At 43.3% G+C, this 13,760-nt stretch overlaps 5 protein-coding genes across 5 annotated transcripts; 1 reads left to right on the top strand and 4 right to left on the bottom strand.

Moving 5' to 3' along the window:
• The first annotated feature begins 146 nt into the window (after positions 1-146).
• Positions 147-1,953, top strand: V1508DRAFT_440582 (uncharacterized protein). Its single transcript, XM_066942267.1, has 2 exons — positions 147-433; positions 487-1,953. Exons 1-2 carry the CDS (start codon positions 294-296, stop codon positions 1,520-1,522), a joined length of 1,176 nt encoding a protein of 391 aa, XP_066794634.1. The 5' UTR covers positions 147-293; the 3' UTR covers positions 1,523-1,953.
• Positions 1,517-4,227, bottom strand: V1508DRAFT_421042 (DAHP synthetase). The gene is made up of 11 exons (XM_066940828.1): positions 3,560-4,227; positions 3,449-3,496; positions 3,287-3,385; positions 3,164-3,221; positions 3,058-3,109; positions 2,947-3,000; positions 2,821-2,883; positions 2,175-2,756; positions 1,936-2,111; positions 1,800-1,880; positions 1,517-1,749 (listed from the first exon to the last, which is right to left on the bottom strand). The coding sequence occupies exons 1-11, from the start codon at positions 3,827-3,829 to the stop codon at positions 1,670-1,672; spliced, it is 1,563 nt and encodes a 520-aa protein (XP_066794633.1). The 5' UTR covers positions 3,830-4,227; the 3' UTR covers positions 1,517-1,669.
• A 710-nt stretch (positions 4,228-4,937) lies between these two features.
• Positions 4,938-6,027, bottom strand: V1508DRAFT_421037 (epsilon subunit of F1F0-ATP synthase). The gene is made up of 5 exons (XM_066940827.1): positions 5,819-6,027; positions 5,730-5,752; positions 5,358-5,488; positions 5,218-5,306; positions 4,938-5,160 (listed from the first exon to the last, which is right to left on the bottom strand). Exons 1-5 carry the CDS (start codon positions 5,951-5,953, stop codon positions 5,041-5,043), a joined length of 498 nt encoding a protein of 165 aa, XP_066794632.1. The 5' UTR covers positions 5,954-6,027; the 3' UTR covers positions 4,938-5,040.
• A 796-nt stretch (positions 6,028-6,823) lies between these two features.
• V1508DRAFT_421031 (60S ribosomal protein uL11) lies at positions 6,824-7,933 on the bottom strand. The gene is made up of 8 exons (XM_066940826.1): positions 7,839-7,933; positions 7,668-7,766; positions 7,595-7,606; positions 7,504-7,539; positions 7,367-7,444; positions 7,122-7,311; positions 7,039-7,066; positions 6,824-6,976 (listed from the first exon to the last, which is right to left on the bottom strand). The coding sequence occupies exons 1-8, from the start codon at positions 7,848-7,850 to the stop codon at positions 6,934-6,936; spliced, it is 498 nt and encodes a 165-aa protein (XP_066794631.1). The 5' UTR covers positions 7,851-7,933; the 3' UTR covers positions 6,824-6,933.
• A 1,103-nt stretch (positions 7,934-9,036) lies between these two features.
• V1508DRAFT_421026 (RecF/RecN/SMC protein) lies at positions 9,037-13,754 on the bottom strand. Its single transcript, XM_066940825.1, has 13 exons — positions 13,279-13,754; positions 12,864-13,224; positions 12,157-12,813; positions 11,509-12,106; positions 11,344-11,445; positions 11,152-11,291; positions 10,801-11,099; positions 10,465-10,750; positions 10,178-10,417; positions 9,921-10,126; positions 9,741-9,867; positions 9,352-9,693; positions 9,037-9,294 (listed from the first exon to the last, which is right to left on the bottom strand). The coding sequence occupies exons 1-13, from the start codon at positions 13,599-13,601 to the stop codon at positions 9,274-9,276; spliced, it is 3,702 nt and encodes a 1,233-aa protein (XP_066794630.1). The 5' UTR covers positions 13,602-13,754; the 3' UTR covers positions 9,037-9,273.
• Between the last annotated feature and the right edge of the window lie 6 nt (positions 13,755-13,760).

The following is a 13,760-nucleotide window of genomic DNA, read 5'->3' as shown; positions in this document are numbered from 1 at the left end:
AGCCATTAATACATCTATGTATGGCGTTTATTCAGTTCTGGTAGGCATTTCGAGTAGAGTTTTATGTTGAGCCGCACGTTCGTTTGAGTTTAGCCCTGCGAACAGATAGTGTGGCGGGCCTGCTTAGTCGCCGGCACGGCTGTTAGGCTGCACAAGCACTCTGTCTGTCACCTTGCGCCTATCTGACATATAGATAATCCATACTGCCCTATAGTTGGCGTAGCCATATACATTGCAGTCTATACTTACTATGGCGCAGGTCTAGAGCACATTCTGAGAGCATAAAGTACGCCATGACTGCTCACAACGGACCAAGTAGTCGCGCCGATAACGACAGTCCATGGCAGCAATCTACTGTGTTTATTGGTACTACAAAATTCACCAGAGTTCCTACGATCAACAACATTCTAATTACTGGAGGTGCTGGTTTTATGTAAGTTGTCCAACTAAGACCGTGACGTCGATATGCTTGTCTAATGACGCCAGAGCTTCTTGGTTGGTTCGTCATCTGGCATTACAATATCCTGCTTACAACGTAATATGTTTCGACAAACTTGACTATTGTGCATCATTTAATAATATCGCATACGTCCACGCGAACTGCCGCAATTTCAGGTTTGTGAAGGGCGATATCACCAACCCTGGTGAAGTCGAAGTGGTACTCCGAGAGCAGAAGATCGACACAATCATGCATTTGGCAGCAATGAGTCATGTCGACCTATCCTTCGGTGGTGATTCGTACGAGTTCACTTCCGTGAACGTCTACGGCACGCATGTACTACTGGAGGCTGCTAAATCGTATGGGAAGATCACTCGATTTATACATGTTTCAACTGATGAAGTTTACGGAGAAGTGCTGGAAGAAGATACAGACCTTTTGGAGTCGGCGATATTAGCTCCTACCAACCCCTATGCAGCAACTAAAGCAGCCGCTGATATGTTGGTAAATGCGTACTACAGGAGTTTCAAACTTCCGGTGATAATAGTCAGATGCAATAATGTTTACGGTCCCCATCAGTTTCCAGAAAAAATTATTCCGAAGTTCATTTGTTTGTTGGCGAATAGTCGCAAATGTTTAATCCACGGAGATGGCAGTAATAGCCGGAGATATCTGTTCGCGGGCGATGCAGTGGATGCGCTAGATACAATCCTTCACAAGGGAACAATTGGCCAGATTTATAATATAGGAACGACTGATGAAGTGTCAAATCGTGAATTATGCGTTTTGCTTTTAATGGAATTTGGATATCGCGAGGGAGAGTTCGATCAACACATAGAGCATACAAATGATAGACCTTTCAATGATCGAAGGTATGCTATAGATGCGTCGCGACTGAAGTCTCTGGGTTGGTCACAAAAAACTAGATTTGAAGTTGGGATATCTAGAACAATTGCATGGTATCGACAGTTCGGATCGTTGTGGTGGGGCGATATATCCGATATTCTGACCGCATTTCCAACTAGTCGTCATATACATTACAGGGCAGTTATGGATGTCCCAATTCATAATGATGTAGCATAATTGTAAAATGCAATGAACTATGTGTATGTGAAATGTATAATATTTCATATAGATTCCACAATAGAATATGACAAGAGTAATTTGGGACCTGTTATCAGACGCAATCTAGCACTGCTACTATCACTCATCAATTTGTGTGACTGCAATTCAAGACGGCGAATGTTCAGCAATGGACAACATCTTTCCTTTCTTGCACCAATCAGCAATTAGGAAAGCAACGTCAAGAGCTACATGCCAGTTAAACAGTTTCTGGCTGTTATCTTTACAGGACACTTACATTGGCTCTCACTTAGTCGTGGATCGCATACGGTATCGTATCTTATTTGCAGATCTTCATCAGTCAACCGAGCAGAACCTCCTATATCGGTTTTATTAACTAACGGAACAAGAAATCGAACCAATTTGGAGCGTACCAATACATTCCGTGACTGCATCTCCTGTTAGTTCAAGGTGGACGCCATTGAGCTGGGAGTGGTTGTCTTTGTGTATTTGCAATGCCAGAGCTAATTCGTTCATTATGTCTTCGAAATCTCTCGTTTTCAAACCAGAAGTTGACGCTTTAGTGTTTCCGTGACATGGATCTGACATCCTGCGTAAATATTAGAATGCCCGATAACCATGATTTTCGTTCTCAAAATTAGATGCCACGTACCAGACGACCTTATGCTTCGTTCTCTTCACTGCCGCAATATGAGGTGGTAGAGCTTTCGAAATATTTCCAGCCCCATATCGGGTAATGAGAGTTACTTTACCAGCTATACAATCTGGATCTAGGATGTCCAAAATTGCGACTAATTCGTCAACTGTCATGGATGGCCCAACTTTGACTCCTATTGGGTTCATAATTCCGCGGAAATATTCTACATGAGCGCCGTTTGATTGCCGTGTGCGGTCTCCAATCCACAAAAAATGGGCAGAAGTGTTGTACCATTTGCTCTCCCCGTCCCTTGGATCCCGTAGCTTTCTAGTTAAGCACTGTTCAAACTCCAGCATTAGGCCCTCATGTGACGTATAAAAGTCAATCGATTCTAACGTAGACGACTTGTCCGCGCCGACTGTTTTCATAAAGGACAAGCCTTCCGTGATAGCGTCCACAACGGCTCTGTATCGTGCCTTCACTTCGCTTGACTGAACATGAGACAATGACCAATCAAAAGGTTTGTGAAGATCCGCAAATCCCGAAGATAGCGAACTCCGAATAAAATTGAGCGATGCTGCCGAATGGAAGTAGGCACTAAAATCATCGACCTGAATACGTAATCACAGGACATATTGATATAAGTCTTGCTAAAGCATACCTCACTAGTCGAGAAGGATCGGGACTTCTCTCAGACATATCAAATCCATTTATATTATCACCTCTGATTAACAGGAACAATTAGCATTTCCACGACCCTCAGCACACTATATTCATAGTTGCTCACCTAAAGGACGGGATAACCTTTCCGTCTACCTCCTCATGTAGCTTGGAGCGTGGCCTGAATATGAATATTGTTAGAGTACCGAGACAAGCGCGAGAGACGTAAAGCTCGTACTTTGCAAACTGCCCAGCTATGCGCCCTATACGCACAAGCGGCAGCTTGGTACCTACATAGAGCATTTCAGTAAGAATATATGTGCCAGGCACTGCAATCACCATACCCCAAATCAAGACGAGAGACATTTGAAGGAGAATTTTCATTTTTGACTCAATACGCTCCTACAGAATGTTAAAATTTAGTGACTTAGCAGCTGAAAATGAAAAGCAATATAGATGTTTTATACCTGGGAGCAGTAGTCGAAAAGCTCTGCACAATCGCCTCCTTGTAGAACGAATGCTTTCCCCAGAGCCGCGTCACGCAGTTTTTCTTGAAGATTATTAATCTAGAATGACAGCCCAAGTATCAGAGGCCGGAACAATCATTTACATAGCAAGTCAGAAAATACCTCGTAGGGGCTGACAAGAGGAGGCAGAGCCTCCAATTTCTCTAGGGCCTGTTCAAAGTGCCTGTCAGTATTATCGTCCTGTCTATGAGAGAAAATTGCGATTAAGTAAACCTTTTCCACATCTTCCATACTGGAATATAAAACATCTTGCACAATTGGCTTCGTGTGCCAAGAAGTAGGATCCCATTGGCTTTTATTGTCGATATTCCCGAGAAGGTCATCGCTTTGCTCTTGAATTGTCTGAGATTCCGTATAATCAACAGAATTCGAACGAAGCTTAGCTGTTCTTATTGCTCCTTCACTTGGGATTAATTTCTGTGGATCAACCTTAATAAATACCGGCGACCTTGATCCAGACCTTGACGCGCTTTCGTGAACCATAGCGACTTTGAAGCAACGATAGATCGTTCAGTTGAACTCCACGTAGCGCTGGTGACTAGATACTAATTAACTCAAAATAGGACAACTGGATACCATGTGTTGTCCAAATTACGCATAAGCTTCCTCCTACTTATTACAGGTATGGTCTCGCCAGCTGCGCGGCGAACAGAGAGAGCGGACTGATGACGTCACCTAATTGCTTGCGTCTCCGGACTCGGTAACGCAGCAACTTACAAGTAATTGAACACCCTATAACTTGTCGTGATCTCCAAGTGTAAGATTCTAGAATCGACAACTGATAAGAAGGTTCGACTGGAACTGGATTGGAACTGGAAATAATGGTAGCTAGAGCGATGTATTGTTCTCCTTACAAGCCCTTACCCGCAGTTCGATTTATGAGTAATCGTGCAGGATGTGGACTAGTCAATTATGAATTGACGCATTTAGCTTCGGCCATATCCATTGGTAGAGACATGAAAAATCCTGCCAGATGAGGTTTGATCCGGATCGAGTTGACATAATTTATAGATCTACGAGCAATGGATTCTTTGCTGATTCAGTAATATTTTCAGTTTTTCTGAGGACTCATTGATAATGAATTTATAATAAGTTGTCCCAAAATCACATGCAATCGTTGGGATTATTTTGTGATCTATACAGGTAGATTTGTCTATCTTCTGTCTATCTTCTGGCCAATTTGTCTCTCCTGCTTATCTGCTTTGCTCAAATGACAACTCGGCAGCTGTAGAGGAATAAAACTGTCTTAGTCCCGTCTGATCGGTTCATCGTCTCTACTTTATGTACGAGCTGCTTACATCTAACCAGATTATTGCACCAGCTGTCCGTCGTCGTGACACGAAGATATACACCAACATACTATCTTGCCTACTCCGTAAGTGCGGCATTAGTACAACATCTCATCCGCTTCGAAGCCAGCTAGTTGGTCTCAGGTGTACTTTGCCATGTGTATCCAATGACACAAGAGAAACAAATTATTCTTTCCTTCAATTATTCTCTTTTTGACGTTCGGGTAGTAGAAGCAATGCGAACTAATCCAGGTTATGTAAAGCGTACGCAATATGGAGTGGAAGACGTGAATAGTCATGAGAGCGAAACATCATTTATTAAAGTACAACACGAACATGCCAATTAGAATTTGTGCTTCTTAAATACAGCTCATTTCCTAAGACAGTTTTCTAACCGAACTCTAATTATTTTGCAACCGCAGCCAAAGCCTCCAAAACCTCCAATTCGATTTTAGCCTCAACCTGATCAATCTCACTGCCGCTGGTAGCATTCTTCTGCGCCTCAGCCAATTGAGCACGAACCGCCTGCAAATATCAATAGTTAGAATGCTTGCAAAGCAAATTGCAGAAAACTGCGCTCACCTCGGCGCTGAAATCCTCGACCGGGTAGGCCTCAATGGCGTTAATGCTAAGTAGAGAACCGGGCTGAACAACAGCAAATCCACCGGAAACTATCAGCATATTAGATAAGATTAAGTAACGGCTGAAAGACGCTGTCTCACCGAAGAACTGCTTGGTGGAACCACTCTCCTCGACAATATCTATGACGCCGGGTCTAAGCTGCTCAACGGTGGGAACGTGATTAGCCAAGACACCCAAGTCACCGGTAGTAGCTGGCAAGTTGACCTGAACACTATGAAACTCCAATCAGAACTATTCGAAATAACAAATTGAATCATCTGGTCGACGTCTTCGAATGCTAGCCTTTGTCGGATTACTATTTTCGCGCTTTACGGACCTATCAATCGTTCTCGTCCGTGAACGTTTATCAAAGTAACCATCGCAGAATGATGCAATGGCTCCAATTACTACTGACTGACATCGAATCCGCACTGAGATATCCATAATGATCCATATCTACAAACTTCACTTACACGTCAACATCCTGATAAATGGTCTATAAATAATATTAGAAACTATCCGTGACAAACGACAAGAAGGCACAATCGGCAGTTATACGGACCTGGTGAGGCAAAGTCAAGTTCAATCGGATCTTGTCACTAGGAACTTCCGCATAACCACGGAAAGATCCCCTCCAGGGAGCCACCAAGGGTCGGGAACGGAGGACTGATCGAGAAGCCAATCGCAGTGTGCTCATGTTGGATCAAATTGACTGCTTACACGAATTGGATATGAAGAAGACAAAAATATGAGAATAGTGATCGAAGGATTCGAACGGAAAATGACCTTGTACTCGCATTCCGAGGCCGGCCATGATTGGATACATTGTGGGGTTAGGGTAAAGAATTCTTAGTTGGCTACGCTCCGCCTGATTTCTCGAGTTGGTTGTGGCACGGTACGCAGCTAATGTTAGCACGCGAGTAAAGGCAGCTGGCAACTCTGCGACGGTGCTAATATTCTTATGATTCAGAACATAGCCTAATACAGCAGATTCAAGTTTCAGCAAATCTGTTGCTAATGGCGCTATTTGGCTATATGACATATTGATTAAGTATATGTAGAGATAGTATCATATGATATCTGTTTGCTCTGCATGTGTGCATCCGGATTCGGGAACAATGAATTAGTTTGAGAAAAGTCATTATCCTCTACAACTTCACTACGATACACTACACTGGTACAACTCCTGCATAGGTAGATATTTCGATTGATATAATCTGCAAGCTCAGTATCTGGCTTCAGAATAATTCTATTCCCGTATACTTCCTCTTCGATACAAAAATGCGTAACTATAACGATGAGCCTGGATTAAACAATTGGTATCAATAGTTACATGTATATATGCTTCAAAGATGGACCTCTGATATCCACGTCAAGCGACAGAAGGATAACGCGGTGAGTAAGAAGCACGATCTACTACTCTTTCTAGTTTGCACCAAAATAGGTGCACGATACATATGAAAACGCACAAAATGGCGTTTCAATCGTGCACCAGAGTGTTGGCAAACAAAATATTGCTGCATCAGCGAACACATTCATGCCGAATGGCCCTGATCTGGGACTTGATATTGATCTTTCACGCATATTTTATATTTTCTCCATCAAATATACATACAATTATTCCCACGCCAAAGACCATAGAACCATTCGAAATTTTGATTTAACCTAGTATAGCATCTATTCCTCTGGAATCTCAATATCACCGCTATTGATACCGTCGCTAAAATTACTGTTAGTATTCACTCGCTCATAATGATGGAACGCAATCAAAATCGAGCATACATGATATCGTGGGGGTTCTGGCCCTCAACTATTACGAAATTAGTCACCATCTCATAATAAACAATAAATACACTTAACAATACCTCTGCAGCCAACAGACTGAGCAGTTCCCAAAACCTCCTTCACGGTTCCACTCAGCTCCTTAGCAAGACTCTTGGATCTCATTTGTCGCGCTATGTCAATAATCTCGCTGAGAGGGATGTTGCCGCTGTGCTTCACGTTCTTATCTTTCTTACGATCTCTTGGGGGCTCCTTCAAGGCAGTAATGACAAGCTGTAGCCTGATTAGATATTGATCGATTTCCTCTCGGTCGTTCGTCTATACGTACGGATGAGGCAGCAGGAACAACAGCAACCTGCGCCTGTCGGTTTTGGATGGTAAGCTGAACGGTGACTCTGATACCTTTCTATTTCGCACAAGTTAATCCCATCCAATATAGAGCGACTAGCAACTGTGCTGACTTACGAACTTGGTCGTGGCCTTGGCGATATCTTCACCAACCTGGACATTTTCCACGTTAACATTTCCTCGCAATCGCATAACTACATATTCCAACCTTCTTGGGCGACTATATAATTGTTAGCCACATATTCCAGTAATATCATATATTCAGCTATAGCGGTACTAACCAATCCAAGGGGACCAATCTTAGGAGCAAGGGCTGAAGAGGCACCGACCTCCCCACCGGTAGCTCTCAAGTAGATGATCTTAATCTCGTTGGGATCGAACTACATATTTATTAGTATCACATAAAGCGCACATCACTAATCCAATGATAAATATCGCGTCAATTCACTTACCTTTGGCGGCATTGTTGTTAATTATTGCTGTCACTTACTGTTATAACAAAGGGAGGTAGGCTCAGTAAATCCACTACCCAAATTTCATCACTATCCAGTGCATAGTGGTTATCGTACTTGCTGCCAGGGCTGCGTGACTGTTCTCTCCGAAGTGTAGGGCTGTGCCCTGCACCGACACGTACTTCGAGAGGGTTGGGGTATATAAAAGTTTATGTGCGCTGTCGACTTTTGACGGCGGTACAAAATCGTGTTCAACAAAATAATTTTTCGCAGCCGCACGATGCCCATATGTCATACAGTAATAGAATTAAGCCAGGTTCAGCAACGATTTTTGCGGCACGCAAAACCCTTGTCCAAGTGAGGTTGGGTAATTTTGAAAATTCGCAGCCGCTAGACTCAGGCTGTAAACAGCAACCCAACTCGCCGTCGATAGGAGGTAGGACACGTTGAGACCAAAAATCCAAGTTCGCGTATGAGGCAAATTATATCCGAGGGTTGTATTTAATGGTAAGATGGTGCCACGGGATGCATTCGGCCCAACACCAAACAAGTCTTGAAGAAGTCGAGTGCAGCTAGAATTTCGCATAGCCGTTTAAGGCTACGCCAACCTTAAAAGTAAAGCAAATTTGGCCTCATGAAACCCTTGCACAAGACTGGTTTCGTAAATTTCAATTGCGCTGTCCGCATCATTATAATTTTACGATGTAAATTTACGACACCGGCAAATAGACTCGGACTACGGACCTGGTTAGCGCCCACGACTGGTTTTCGATTGTCCACAACTTGCACGTTATCAAACAAGTCACAGTTAGCAAGATCAACTGTCTCCAATTCGGGGTCTATAGGTGGCTTGACGCGGAGTACAAGACCGATATCTATAAATTAATGGGAGAAGGAAGCGCGTCGGAGTGCGGCCAGAGCGCTACAACTACCATTGAAGAAGGTTCACATGTCGCCATTTAAGGCTAAAAAAGCTAACCTTAAAAGATTTCCTAAATTTGACTTTAAGGTTTTACTTCTGATCATGAAATTCTCGTAAATTTGGCTTTGTATATTTACAAATCTACAGGGTTAGGGTTGCGTACGCGCTCGGTAAAATCAAAGCTCAAATATAGTTGCGGAACCTCGCTAATATCTCAGGAACATCTTCTGGCCAGAACACATTCCTGCATTCTTACACAGAACAGTGCGCGTTTGATACTCGGTCATATAATCTTATTAGATTGCTTCCCATCCTGAGGGACAAGTGGATATAAAAACGCTTCTTACAAATGTAAGTCCGCAATCGTGGAAGAAGGAGGTCATGTACAATTATATGCATTTACTCACTGCGACGACGCCTGATATTAGTCCTGAGCCTCCATAAGAGCCTAAAAATACAAAGCTAATTGTAGAAACATAAACAACCGATTGACAGAATACGTTGTGGATAAACTCATTCTGGATATGCCTTGAGCTATATTTCCAATTTTAGCTTAGCTTCAAATACAAATTGGAATCATAGGCGACTTACGTCTAACGTCAAAGCGCGAGAACTATTCTCTACTTGAGCTCGGTAGATTCCAACAAGTGCATCGGATCGCTGAAACAATGCGTTTTTCAAACTAATAACAATAAATTGAAATCTTGGACCAGCATGGTCATGGATATAATTCGCAATCTTAGCCACATTAGCGTTATCCAGCGCGGCATCGACTTCATCCAAAACGAAGAATGGAGAAGGGCGGTAGGAGTGTATAGCAAATAAAAGTGCAAGAGCTGCCATAGTCTTTTCTCCTCCCGATAATTGCTCCATATCGCGAAAACGTTTCATTGGTGGCATAGCATGGTACTTAATGCCGTCCAAATACGGTTCCTGGTGCTATCAGAAAGGTCAAGCATAATAATAAAACATTCACCTACGTCTTGATCTTCCACTGTAAGATATGCTGTACCGCCCAGTGGGAAGGATTTGCTCTTGGTCAACTCTTTGTAAATCTTGTCGATCTGTTCTGATATGTGAGTGTAAGCCTTATTGAACAAATCAAGCCTACTGTGCGTTAATGGACATGCGATTATACTAAATTCAAGGTTTAAACGGACCTTTTCTCCTTAATGCTGTTGAAGGAATCTTTGGAATTCTTTGCGTCTCTTCTGGCCTTATCGAACTCTTTCTCTGTGTCATCGAGCCTACCCTCGATTTCTTCTAGCCGTTCAACAGCTTTCATGTTAGGAGTCATCGTTTCCATCTCTGATGTTAAAATCCGAATCTTATCCAATAAGGTTTCTTCGACATCGTGGCGTCCGTTCTGCCAGCCATAGTTAGTTTAACATAAAGCGCTTGCATGGGCCTGCCCTACCTCTCGAAGTTCGGGATCTAGCGAGTCAAAGTTAATCGTGATTCCGAAGTCTTCAATTGTCTGTACAAGTTGTGATGCTGCAGAATCTTCATCCACCTGCATCCGGTTATCTGTTACAGCTTCTTCCCCAATTGGGATATCGGCAAGCGATCCTTCCAGTAATGGAATGTTAATTCCTTCAAGTTTGCAATTACGCAAAATACCAGTTCGAAGAGAGTATGTCTTTTCCAACTCCTCTTGCTGTGACAGAGGTTAGAGTAGAATAATGTAGCACACAAAGCGCTTACCAAAGCAGCCATCTCCTTAGAGTGCTTTTCGATGTTCTTCGTAACTTTCTGCACTTCCGCGCGGTTCTTTGCGAGTTCTTCGCTTTTCTCAGCGACAATATCCCTATGTTTGTTACAGTCTTCGTTGAGCGTTGCCATCTCTGCCTGGAGTATATCGATCTCTTCTTTAATAGCTGCTTTTTCAGCCTGAAGTTGATTAATCAGCTGCCGCTCCCGCGTCATTGTAGACGTGATATTATTAAGTCGTTCGGCAGTTTCGTTGAGTCGCTCCTGTTCAAATCGGAGCCTATCAAATCAGTACGACATTCTGCTGAAGCGGAAGTTGAGGTCACTTACTGGTTTGCTAACCGGGTCTTCTGAGACGTAAACTCAAGTCTCTTCATTGAAATTTCTTGAGCCATTAATCCCTGAAATTCTTCGTATCGGCGAATACTGGTGACACCGATTTTCCTGCAAAAACTTGAAAATAGTTCATTCTCAATATTTCTCACGTTCGTTTCAAGCTCCGATGCTTGCAGGTGAGTTCTTTCAAAATTTATCTCGGCTTCATTAAGCTTAGGTACCAGGTCATGAAGATGCTCGTCCACAAATTCCAGCTCACTCTGCCGACCTTGCAAAGTCCGCTTGATTACAGCCTATAGATATATTAATCATAAGAAACCAATAGAAAATTCAGGCCCTACTTACGAGTTGTTCTCTCTCGAAACCTAAACGTTGCTCAAGTCCATCGATGTCTCCTGACAACGCATCTTCCACTCCAAGAATGTGCTTGTTCTTGGCCAATTCGGCTAACTCCGTCAGCAAATTCTCCTTAAGCTTTTGTAGACCTAAGTAATCATTAACAATTAACATCCATCTGCAAATGTCGAGGCTACTCGCCCTTGACAGCCTGATCTTCCCATTTCCTATTCTGCGTCGTGTTACTCCGTCCACCGGTCATCAAACCGCCCTTATGGATAACAGAACCATCCAGCGTGACCGCTGCATATATGTGTAATTAGAAATCAATCTAGCCTAATAGAGGTTCTTATCATCTCATCTTACCTTTTGCATCGATGGCCTTCTCCCAGCGGATATACTTTGCAACATCCAAGTCGTCACAAACAACGGAATTGCCGCAAACGTATTGCATTGCACGTTCATTGGAAGGGTCGAAGTCAATCGTGTCAATCGCCAATCGCATCTGCTTGTGCATTCCTCGTAAGCTGGTGGAAATCGGCTTAATTATAACGGAGTCTAGGGGTATAAATGTTGAAATACCCGCGCGCTGCTCCCGCAGGTATGTAATACAATCACTGGCAGTTCTCTGCGTGTCGACGACCACAGCATCGATATTGCGGCCAAGGACAGTAATCATAGCAGTCTCGTATTTTCGTTGCTTTGGCTTGCAAAGATCAGAAACGCGTCCACGAACGCCAGGAATAAGACGCTTGAGGGACGAAATGGTCTCTTTCAGTCGTAATTCCCGCTCAGACTCTCGCCGATCGGCATTGACATCAATTAACTCATTAACACATTTCTGAAGCTTTTCGTTGATCTCCTGTTCTTCCGCCGTTTGCTGAAGTCGTTCAGATACGATGTCGTTTAGTTGCTGCTTCTTGGAGGCTAAATCCTGAAGGTCATGGTTGATGCGGGCGGATGTCTACAACGATTATTAATAAGCGGCCAAATCTGTCGCAATGCGATATGTACCTGATCATGTCTAGCGGTGAGATCTACAATCTCTTCTTCAAGACGGGCTTTTTGTTTCCTATACTCATCTATTTTACTGCGAAAAGTAGACAAGCTATCTTCATCTGTCCTCTTCTGGCGAAGTAAATTATCTAAACGTCCATTCTCCTTGGCAGCTTGTCGATTAAAAGTCTCCTTCAGACGCGAGTATTCTTGTAAGTCGACTTCACTCAACGATATTCCCGACTCTCGAGAGGAATGTTGCTGTTGTTCCTCAAACTGTTGTACAGCCTTATCGATGCTGTTGATATCTTGCTTTAGCTGAGAAACAGTCGCTTCTTGTCTCTTAAAATCTGTCAAAATATCTCTCTGCCTTGCCAGACGTTGCTTCTCATTGGAGTTTATGACTTTAATTTTCTCCTCAACAGGAACCATGCTGGTAGCCTTCTCCTCCATCAGCCTTTCAATTTTACGGATAGCCCGTATCTGCTTTTGCGATTGACGAACTGATTTCGCGTGCTCGGTCTTGCTAGTGTCTAATAACGCTTGCGCTACTGACAGCTCGGATCGAAGGCGCTCAAGCTCGTCATTAGAAACGTCAATTTGCACATTGCTCGTATCAATGACGCGACCGTAATGATATAGCTTCCACAAGATATGAGTGATAATTGCTGATTCCTTGTTGTGTGTCAGACCGGACCTGTTATTAAAGTCAAGTGCCAACGTACCTTCTCGGCCAATTTCTCCTCGTAGATCTCGACTTCGGCTTTTTGGTCTTGATATTGCTTTATTTCGCTATGATATGCGCGCTTTTTACTAAATGCTGCATTGGAAGCTTCAGTAGCTCTCTCCTGTTCGAGTTTTTGGTTGTCATATTCAGCTTTATATTCGAGCGAGCCCGATATTTGCTCGATCAGACGCGTCAGGTCTCGCGGGGATTGAGCTGCGATAGCCTCAACATCACCCTGGAACACCAAAAAGTTTCGAGCTTTAATCAGGATATTTTCTTCCTCGAGTGCTCTGGAGTATTCCAGAGCCGATACTACTTTGCCATTAAGACGATACTCGCTCGAACCTTGTATAGTGATCCTAGAGTACCGTTTTTAGTTTTACCGGCCAGCGAACGCATTGCTAAATACTCACGATCTCTTCAAATGCATCTCAGCGCCATCATCTTTAACATAAACTGCAGTGACTGATGCTGTAGTAGGATCGTTTCCAGTTTGAGTAGGCCCGTCGTTCGATTCACTTAGGATCCTACCTCGGTATACGAGGTCTTTGAGCTGGCTGCTGCGAAGGTGACTGCTCTTGATACCCAACACAAATGAAATTGCATCCATCATATTACTTTTTCCAGCGCCATTAGGACCAATAATACTGGTGAAATAAGACGGCCCGAAATCAATAGTCTGAGTCGACTTGTATGACTTGAAGTTAGATACCTCAATACGCGTTAACTGCCCCATCTTGAAAAGCTATACGCGTGTTTGCTGCCTTCCAATGATTTAACAATTCTAATGAATATATAGGCGAATACGGAAGAAAGGGATCTCAAATAGCAACGATATGTGTGACGCGTTCAGCAAAATCAAAATCAACTTCGCTAGTGCAACGACGCGTGAAGC

The sequence above is a fragment of the Lipomyces doorenjongii genome (genome assembly GCF_038497915.1).
Source record: "Lipomyces doorenjongii strain NRRL Y-27504 unplaced genomic scaffold V1508scaffold_41, whole genome shotgun sequence".
In the NCBI taxonomy this organism is placed as follows: Eukaryota; Fungi; Ascomycota; class Lipomycetes; order Lipomycetales; family Lipomycetaceae; genus Lipomyces; species Lipomyces doorenjongii.
This window is presented reverse-complemented; position numbering and strand designations above follow the sequence as displayed.

Coding starts and splice junctions, on each gene's coding strand:
- V1508DRAFT_421031 (XM_066940826.1), bottom strand. Junction 7,312..7,366: donor TTGTTCCTGCTGCCTCATCC/GTACGTATAGAC, acceptor ATCAGGCTACAG/CTTGTCATTACTGCCTTGAA. Junction 7,067..7,121: donor TCAGTCTGTTGGCTGCAGAG/GTATTGTTAAGT, acceptor ATTTCGTAATAG/TTGAGGGCCAGAACCCCCAC.
- V1508DRAFT_440582 (XM_066942267.1), top strand. CDS start 294: ATGACTGCTCACAACGGACCAAGTAGTCGCGCCGATAACGACAGTCCA. Junction 434..486: donor ACTGGAGGTGCTGGTTTTAT/GTAAGTTGTCCA, acceptor TAATGACGCCAG/AGCTTCTTGGTTGGTTCGTC.
- V1508DRAFT_421026 (XM_066940825.1), bottom strand. CDS start 13,601: ATGGGGCAGTTAACGCGTATTGAGGTATCTAACTTCAAGTCATACAAG. Junction 13,225..13,278: donor GAGATGCATTTGAAGAGATC/GTGAGTATTTAG, acceptor ACGGTACTCTAG/GATCACTATACAAGGTTCGA. Junction 9,868..9,920: donor AACAGCATTAAGGAGAAAAG/GTCCGTTTAAAC, acceptor AACGCACAGTAG/GCTTGATTTGTTCAATAAGG.
- V1508DRAFT_421042 (XM_066940828.1), bottom strand. CDS start 3,829: ATGGTTCACGAAAGCGCGTCAAGGTCTGGATCAAGGTCGCCGGTATTT. Junction 1,881..1,935: donor TGCAGTCACGGAATGTATTG/GTACGCTCCAAA, acceptor AAACCGATATAG/GAGGTTCTGCTCGGTTGACT. Junction 1,750..1,799: donor ACGACTAAGTGAGAGCCAAT/GTAAGTGTCCTG, acceptor ACTGGCATGTAG/CTCTTGACGTTGCTTTCCTA.
- V1508DRAFT_421037 (XM_066940827.1), bottom strand. CDS start 5,953: ATGAGCACACTGCGATTGGCTTCTCGATCAGTCCTCCGTTCCCGACCC. Junction 5,753..5,818: donor ACTTGACTTTGCCTCACCAG/GTCCGTATAACT, acceptor TATTATTTATAG/ACCATTTATCAGGATGTTGA. Junction 5,307..5,357: donor TTCCACCAAGCAGTTCTTCG/GTGAGACAGCGT, acceptor ATATGCTGATAG/TTTCCGGTGGATTTGCTGTT.